Source organism: Bactrocera latifrons, unplaced genomic scaffold, assembly GCF_001853355.1.
Source record: "Bactrocera latifrons isolate USDA-ARS-PBARC rearing strain unplaced genomic scaffold, ASM185335v1 scaffold_42, whole genome shotgun sequence".
NCBI classification, from domain to species: Eukaryota; Metazoa; Arthropoda; class Insecta; order Diptera; family Tephritidae; genus Bactrocera; species Bactrocera latifrons.
Genome location: NW_017537068.1, coordinates 1,580,987 through 1,589,983, shown reverse-complemented (window position 1 = coordinate 1,589,983; position 8,997 = coordinate 1,580,987). Strand labels below are relative to the sequence as shown.

The 8,997-nt window shown below is 34.7% G+C and overlaps 1 protein-coding gene across 1 annotated transcript; it reads left to right on the top strand.

The window, feature by feature from the left end:
* Positions 1-6,537, top strand: LOC108972707 (serine protease easter-like). The gene is made up of 10 exons (XM_018939422.1): positions 1-143; positions 2,437-2,597; positions 2,661-2,718; positions 2,780-2,934; positions 3,014-3,065; positions 3,938-4,089; positions 4,476-4,533; positions 5,182-5,351; positions 5,410-5,560; positions 5,624-6,537. Exons 1-10 carry the CDS (start codon positions 74-76, stop codon positions 6,346-6,348), a joined length of 1,752 nt encoding a protein of 583 aa, XP_018794967.1. The 5' UTR covers positions 1-73; the 3' UTR covers positions 6,349-6,537.
* Positions 6,538-8,997: the final 2,460 nt, after the last annotated feature.

Below are 8,997 nucleotides of genomic sequence, written 5' to 3'. Positions count from 1 at the left end.
CGGCCCAGTGCATATCAGAACGCTGCAGAAGTTGGATTTAAATCACGCTTTAAATTTATTTTGTATTCGAAAAATGAGTGTTTTTCCTGGAATACAGTTATGTTTATTTTGTGTGCTTGTTTTCGCCACAAGCACTAAAGGAGGTGAGTGTCGTTTCTTCGCACGAGATAACATGGACCTTATGAAATAGCGAAATAAAGTTTAAAAACTCAATTCAATTGAAGTGACCATAACGTCGAAATTTATGATACGTTAATTTTTTACGAAGCATATCTGTTAACGTATAGCGACGACGAGTAATAATTCATCAATATGATGTGAAAAAGAAGCCATTTCCAGTTAATGAATGCTCTATCATCCGAAAGGATTGGAGAGAATGCGCTGTCGAAGATATTTAACCTCAATTCTATAGATTGTTTCACTTATCGAGAATAGTACAACTAAATAACCTCAATTCGCGTATATGCAGAATCTGTTATCATCAAATTATAGCACTCGACCTATGTTTCCGGTAGTGTTTTTTAAGCAAAAGTGGTAGGAATGTTTGCACCAAGTGGTCACTCCTCTTAGGACGCATTAGTTTCTTCACGAGCAAGTGCAGGTGCCTCGATTTACTGATGCGCTGATTTCAGAAGACGTTTTTAAATGCTTTTTCAAGGTTCAGCAAAATTGTTGCCAAAGTCAATGCAAAATAAAACAAGTAAGAAATCGCTAAGATCGGGTGCAACAGAACATTTCATACTCTTACCACTTGCAAGAATCAAAGTCAGTGAAATACCATAAGATGTAAAACGTGAACCAGAGGATCGAAATCGTAGCAATTTTATACATACATACTTTATTTAACTCATTATTCGACATATGGTTTCTTAGAAAAAGAAAGTCATGATTCGTACTATATAGGAGTTGGGGTAGTATCGGCCAAGTTTTCGCACAATGGTATCTATTTTAGTCACAAAGATATACTGTTATGAGTAAAACATGTTCTGACATTTTATTGAGATAGCTGAAATATTGGCCTTTATAAAATCACCCGGAAGTTCGATATTTTTATATTAGTTAAATGGGGGCAAAGGGAATTATTGACCCCGATTCATATGCCATTGCAAGAGAAGAATTATCCCTGAATATCAACTTGTATCCCAGATATTGACCGATATTTTCTGTCAAAAGTCCACTATAATGGCTGGAGTGTACATTTTAGGTACCTTGAAAAGTTTTTGGTGGATTTGGACATTTTTTGATCATAAGTAGTATGCCACTATCAAAGAATTATTACTTAAAAATCAAGTGGGATTTAAAAGTTTGGTATATAAGAAGTGGGCGTGGTTGTGTTTCGATTTTCACACTGTGACATAGACATATGAAAACAATGCTAAAGTTAGTTGAAATCGGTCGGTCAGGTCCCGAAAAATGTGATTTCATCAAAATGTGGGCGGTGCTCGGTAAATTTGGTTGTTGTAGTAAATTTTTTGTCCACAGGTGCCACTTGCTACTGCGATCCCCTGTGTCAAATTACAGATTTATATCTTAATTTAGTGCTAAGTTATGTCACTTTTTCGGTTTTCGGTTAATGCCGATTTATGGGAACTCGTAATATTTTTTGTACTAAAGAACTCGCGTACTAACTTCGAAATATTTGAAATTGTTCTCAAGTTACAGCTTTCACGGATGGACGGACGGACAGACACACAGTCAATCGGATTTCAACTTTTCTCGTCATCCTGGTCATTTATATATATACCATATAACATTATATCTATCTCGTTTAGGTTTAGGTGATACATACAGAGTATAAAAACTACAGCCTAATAAGGCAAGTTCTTTATTTAATGTCAAGCTGAAAAACCCTAATCTGTAGTCTAGTCGAGTATATTTTCAATTTCTCTTTGGAGCCGTACATTTAATAGGTGGTTACATTTAATTTTTCATATAGAATCTACATTCATTTACACAGAACAAAGCAAACAGAATAGTATCCACGGTGTTTGATAAAAATAAATAAAGTCAGGTCTTTGTCTGCAAACCTTTTTAATTTGTCAACGTGTCATCACGAAATTTGGCACAGATTATTTATCAAAATCTCCCTAAAATATCCGAACTAATTGTTTTGTTCGAATACTCATATCATACAGCTGCCATAATTACTGACCAATCAAACTCAAAATGAGATATTGATTATTGTTTCTGTAGAACCCCCAAATGTATACATAGTTGGTATCAAGAACTTTTCGTAACTGACAATGACAGTAACATTTTTTAGGCCAGAGGTACTTTAACAATTGATTATTAGTAATAGAAGGGCAGTATCTTTGATACTTTGTAGTATACTTAAGTCGTTAGTGCTCTGCTTATAATATTTTGTTTGTACAAGCTTAAGTTTTCTTATACAACTCATTCCACAATCGTAGTAATTATAAGTCGCTTTGATTACAGATCTGTGTACAACGCCAAACGGTGAGGACGGCGAGTGTAAACATATTACAACTTGCAAATCTTTAATGGCCATCGTTAAAAAGCAACATCCAGAAGACTTGGACCATTTTATATTAAAATCTCATGCTGAGGTCTGCACTTACACCAACCAACCATATAGCGTAAGAACTCATTTAACAGTGAAAAAGGGAAACCTGTGCTAAATTTTTAAATTAAATTTTCAGGCGTGCTGTCCTATATCTGAAAGGTCAGTGCCAGAGACTACAACCACGACGACACTCGGTAAGTGATTTAAATATATACATAAAAGTAATTGTTTAACTTCACATCTATTGTTTTTTAGTTCCGCCAATCGAGGAAAGTTGTATTGTCGGTCACTGTGTTAAGATACAAAATTGTAGTATCCTATATAACATCGCTATGAACACCGATATAACACAAGAAGATATAAGATATTTAAAAGATAAGCAATGCAAAAGTAGCGATAATTCCGTTAGTGTGAGTATTTTCATAAGTCTTAAACGAAATTCCCCGAATAAATATGGCTGAATTGAAATTTATGAACGTGTTCTCTTAGGTGTGTTGCCCGGATGATGATAATGATGAGGTGACAATAATTTCTGATGAAGGTTAGTGTGCACAATATGAATAAACGCTCTGCGAGAAACCATACAGTCCTTTAGCTTTTATGGTGATTTGTTACAATGCTTGAGTTCATTAACAGGTGTTGAATATCTCAACAGTAATAATTGTGTGAGAAATACTGAAAGTTGGTATGAAATTCGTTTGAATACAGATTAGTGAGAGATGTGGTAGCAACCAATCGTCTTAGACGTAATCCTTCGAATGAATATACATACATAAACTTCGGAGAGAGTCTAGAATTCATTAGATATTATTTTTGTTCCGCGCGTCGCTTGAAATACAATTAAACTTTTGCATGAAATGCTTTTATTGACGCTGATTTCTGAAAATACATTTAGATGAAATCTGCTTGCTGCGATTAGTAAACAAAATTTCCATATTTGGTGTATTCCGGCATTTCAGTCAAAAAACGTAATTGAGTCATAATTTTGAATTTAACGAAATCCACTTTACCTCTCTGTCAAACTTACCTCTTGAAACAAAGTGAAATTACTAGCACCAGATCATCAGATTTGAGAGCTTTGAGTAATTGATGGGGTTGTTCCAAAAGCAAGTTCAGTAATTCTAGAACTATTAACAGGCTAAAGACAAATATTCGATCCAAAAATGGAAATTAGTCCTCTTAGTAGCCAATAAAGCCATACCTTAAATAAAATGGACCTTATTATATATAAATATTTAACATATAAAATGCGGATATGCAAAGTTTAAATATAATATAAAAGACGATACTCTCAATTCCAAACTTGTTTTATTATCGCTAATTGTCAACTAAGAGTGCTCGTTTTCAGCAGGGTATTCATGTGCTTATTAGTACCGAAACCTATATTTGTACATTCATCAAATGTTCTTTCAGCCGGTCAGGTGTGCAAAACACCAAGTGGTGTGCCTGGTATTTGTTTGGATGCAGCCGATTGCTTGGCCATAGCAATACTTATTAGAAAAGATCAATCAACACAAGAAGAAATGGAGTTTTTGTATAAGAGCAGATGTGATAGTTCAGAGAGAGTGAGTATAAAACGTTTCTTCAGTCGAGAAAAAGTTAAAAGTAATTAAAGGTTATGATTCAGGAGTAAAGGTTATTGACAGAAACTACAAATGTAGCAAAAGACTCGATTAGAGCATGTACTATTAGTTATTGTGTTGTTGTAACTGTTAAGGTCTATCCAGAATACGACATATTTAGTAATTTCTCAGGAGATAAATTAATTAGTCGCTCTCAGATTGTGGCGAGCGCTACTAGGAGAGACTTCATAAATATGGCACTAGATTCTTTCTTTTGTAGAGAACATATCAAGGAAGTGTCTTCAGATTTAATTAAGATAAGATAGATACAGATATCACCAATTTTACATATTGGTCGCTTCCTTTTTAACTAAGAGTATTTCTTTCAGTATTGTTGTCCAACGGTGGTTTCTCCCGTACCAGAAGCGGAAACTCCCACAACAACAGGTACTTACCCGTACTTAAATATAATATATCCAAATTTAAACTTTTCCTAGGTTTATGAGCAGGTAAGTGGAAAGTTTGCCGAGAAAAGAAATCTATAGAGGAATGCTTTGTAGTGGTAAAAAACAAGGCCAATGGAGTTTCTTTGGATTTAGTTCCTTAAAAAATAAAAAAGGATGATCTTGCCTCTACGGCTGCCTTTGTTTCCTTAAGTCCGGTTTTAACTTTTACGAGCTTATTCCTTATATGTTGGCCTGGCTTTACGACAGAATTAAAAAAAAAAATACTTAAAATATTACGTCATCAAAGCACTTATTTAAAGACGAGAAAAAACCCTTCAAAGTTATTTCAAAAGTAATTGAATAAATTAGATAAGTGTTTTATTCTCGAAACTCTTCCATTTTGGTTCTTACTGCTGCTCTGATAGCCAAAGTCCAACTGGTTGATATCTGGTCTGTTTTAAGAACAACTATTATTGAAGAATGAAAAATGTATAAATGGTATTCGAAAACCTAAGTAGAAAAATATGGTGAACATATATTTGTGATTTAAAAAGTAAGTGTCTGCCTTAATTTCTATTTTATAAGAAAATTCATCGAAAAAATCAGCCATATTTCATTATGTCTTCTTTTTTGCTTTCAACCTATTAAGCCGCTCCTATAGTAGAAAAATGTAAAGCACCTAACGGTGCTAATGGCACTTGTATTTCCGTTATACATTGCGAATCGCTGATGCGGGTTCTACAGAAACCTGACTTTTTTGAAAATGATGCTAAATATTTGAATGCTAGCTTCTGCGGTGATGGCGCTAAGTTTCCAAAAGTGAGTAACAAAAAAAAAAGTTTCTAACAATTGATATAAATAATGCAGCTGAAAATAGGTTTGCTGCCCAGAAGCGCTGGTGGCGGAAGAATTGAGTTTACCGCTGCCGCCATATTGCGGCGTAGTTTTCCCAGCTGAAAATTATTTCGACGCCGGTTCAATTACCAGCAGCGCGGAATATCCCTGGACAGCGTTGCTCCTATACACAAGTATTGAACTATATTTACATATACATATATACCAATATCTATAAATAATTATGCACCTTACAGAAATAGGAAAAACTCGTCCCTACTGCGGCGGCACGCTTATACACGAGCGCTACGTGCTCACCGCGGCGCATTGTCTGTATGAGAATGAGCCAGAGTGGACCTTAACCGGCGTACGTTTGGGTGTGTGGGCTACAACATTGCTGCAGGATTGTAAAAATCAGGCGTTGGCGGATCAAATGGATTGTGAGTCAATCTCAATCGATTTGGCTGTGAGCAAAGTAATCAAACATCCCGAATATGAATCGCTGTATAACGATCTCGCGTTGCTGCACTTGACCGAGTCGGTACATACCACACGTTACATAGCACCGATTTGCTTACCCTTCGAAACTGAACACGTATCGGCTAGTCTTAACGACGACAAGATACTGCAAATATCCGGATGGGGGGCGCACTTGTTCGAGGAAGTAGCAGAATTCAAAATGAAATCCATTGTTCATATATCCAGTTTGGAGCAATTTCAGGATCGTTTTTTGACTGAAGCCGGCATTAATTTGACAGCAAAACACGTTTGTGTGAAAGATAAAGGTGTACATAACAACAAAATTTTAGATTCTGGCGGTGCGCTGATGTCGCTAGCGAACATTGGAAAAATGCAGTCCTATTTTTTGCTGGGTGTCGAAGCTATAAGCTATGAAATTCCGCCAGAACTGGGATTTCCTTTTATTTTTACGCGCATTAGTCCTTATTTGGATTGGATAAAGAGGGAAATTCGCGAAAATTAATTAATAAGGGAAGTAGGTTAAAATAAAAAAAATCAATAACAATTTGCGCCGATTATTATGGCTTAAAAAATATAAAACTAAATAATTGACATAATAAATAATGTATGTATGTCTATGTCACTACTTATAACTAGTCAGACTTAAATTAAAAAAAAATAAAAAATAAATAAAGAGGTTTGAAACAAGTTATTGACCCTGAGTTTTGTTTTGTGGTTGAAACATATCTAAATTATGTGGTGGTTTATTCAAAATTTAATAAAAATGGCATAGGATGTATTACATATTCGATTACAAATTTTAAACATATAATGTAATGATTGAAAATAAAGTAGATGTGATAACACCGTTTCAGCCTTTAACCTAACAAAAACTTTGGAAACAAGCGATTGAAAAATTTTTAGCTTATAATTATAACATTTAATTACCAACTTACTGAGGCGGATTCACGAGGGGGAACTGAGGGAGAGATCCAAACACCAACGAATTATCCAGTCATCATAGCACGTGGAAAATTCCTTCGTCGTAATGGCCATCAGAGTTTTTTTTTCGATTCAGCTTTTATATCCACAATTGAGTTAAAACGGTGTCCTCGGAGTGGTCATGTAAATTTGCTGATTATCCAGAAGTTACACGAAGGTAAACCAGGCGAATGCGGTGGTTGCGGCAAGATATTAGTTGAAAATGTGGCGAAATGATCACGAATAACCAATGCAGTATGAGATGGTGCATTGACGCACTTCTTTGTTTAATAAATTCAGACATAGTAACAATCGAAGAATTCACTTTTACAGCCTTACAAAACGACGTGTATCTTAAATACTAATAAATATTTTGAGGTGAAATTTAGCATAGATGTCTTTACAGAGCTTTTGCATACATTCCACTCATGGACACGGTCTTTTTTAAAAACGCTTTTCTCCGATGAACATATTGAAAGTTTCAATTTGACTCAGCTGTTACCAAAATTCAACCTAAATTTGGAAGAAAAGGATTTAACTGTACTCATTGAATGCCTAATTAGAAGTTTTGGGAAAATCTTGACCGAAAACAAAGAACTGCAAAAAATGAAGCTCAAAGTAGAAGTAGCGCTTTTTCAACAACAATGGAAGAAATAATAGAAAGATTTAGTAAAATGAGCAAACACCGCATTGACTATATGCTGCAAATTAAATGTATAAAAATAAAATTATAGTTTATGAAAATCAATTCCAAAATCATAAAGTTAACCCTCCCCCCTTAAAACTTAAATGCATGGTAACATTATTTCATCATTTAGATTGTGTACATTTGGCATCCTTAATTTTTGATTACGAAAGTATTATTTTTTTCAATTGCTAAATGTCAGATGGCAACGCTATATTTAGCAGTATAGCAGTAACACTTTAATAGCTAAGAATAAATGGATCACGCTTCTATTCCTGGCTAGATCTTTTATTGGTCGAAGGGTAATTCCGGAACCGAGAATTATCGTCGGATTTATAAGTGAAGATATTTTTAGATCAACATTCGTGTCCCACATGAATCATTCTGTATATTTCTAGCTCATAGGCTAATTACTGCTTAGAGTAGACTTAAGTTTTCGAACATTGAGTCTTAAAGCCTAATCTCTAACACTTTTCTGAAATTATATCAATTCTTCTGCTCGAAATTTAATTCGTAAAATTTTTTCTCTAAATTTTACTCGGTGCCAGAAGTCCACCAAAAAATTTAGAATCACGTGATGTTGAAGACGCTGTGTTCATCAAATCTCAGCACTTACAAAACCGTGCAAGACCATGTACTTAATTAATTTTTTTTAAGGAAAATGGCAGCCCTATTCGAGAGCCGCCCAGCTAAGTAATTCGCATTGTAATAAAAACTTTAGTCGCAGAAATAGAGAAAGCTACGAGCGGCTATAGAGGCAATAAGTGCGACATAAAGTTTCCAACAGCCAACACAATGGTGACAATCAATATAGCAATAACAATACGAATAGCAATATTGCAAAGTTGCCAACTAACACCGACAATATTGTGGCATGTTTGGCAACAACAATACAAATGCAATCAAAAGCGCCATGCGCAACGAAACACAATGAAAGCAGAACACAATGCGCGCGAGTTGAATAAAAACTGGTGAAAAAAGGAACGAAGAACCCAGAATGGCAATAACAAAGACCATTTGCAACACTATGTTGAATAATTGCTATAGAAATAGAAATCAACAGAAGCATTTTAAATACAAATGTTGGCTTAGCAAATATGAGAAAAATTAGTAAGGGAGTCATGAGTGTTGCTGTAAACCAAAGTTTGAATATATACTACTATGAGCAAAAAATTGTCAGACTTAGTTCATAATTTTAATATTATTAATTTATTCTTCAAAATCTGTGTAAAATGCGCAAACGACGCATAACAATCACATATTATTCCTTGTTGACAGCCACTCGGAAGGAATTCGGAGTGCACTACACCTCGATAATCGAAGAAAATTGCCTACATAACCTTGACATTTCATCTGAGCATAGATCCAAGTCTCATCGCCAGTAATAATACATTTCATGACATCCTGATATTCTATTAAGACGTTGACGTAACGTAAAAAACAAAATTGAATGATTTCAACTAATCGTGCTTCCACTTTTTTTAGACCCAAATGATTTTTTAAATG

Coding starts and splice junctions, on each gene's coding strand:
- LOC108972707 (XM_018939422.1), top strand. CDS start 74: ATGAGTGTTTTTCCTGGAATACAGTTATGTTTATTTTGTGTGCTTGTT. Junction 2,598..2,660: donor ACACCAACCAACCATATAGC/GTAAGAACTCAT, acceptor TTAAATTTTCAG/GCGTGCTGTCCTATATCTGA. Junction 3,066..3,937: donor GACAATAATTTCTGATGAAG/GTTAGTGTGCAC, acceptor ATGTTCTTTCAG/CCGGTCAGGTGTGCAAAACA.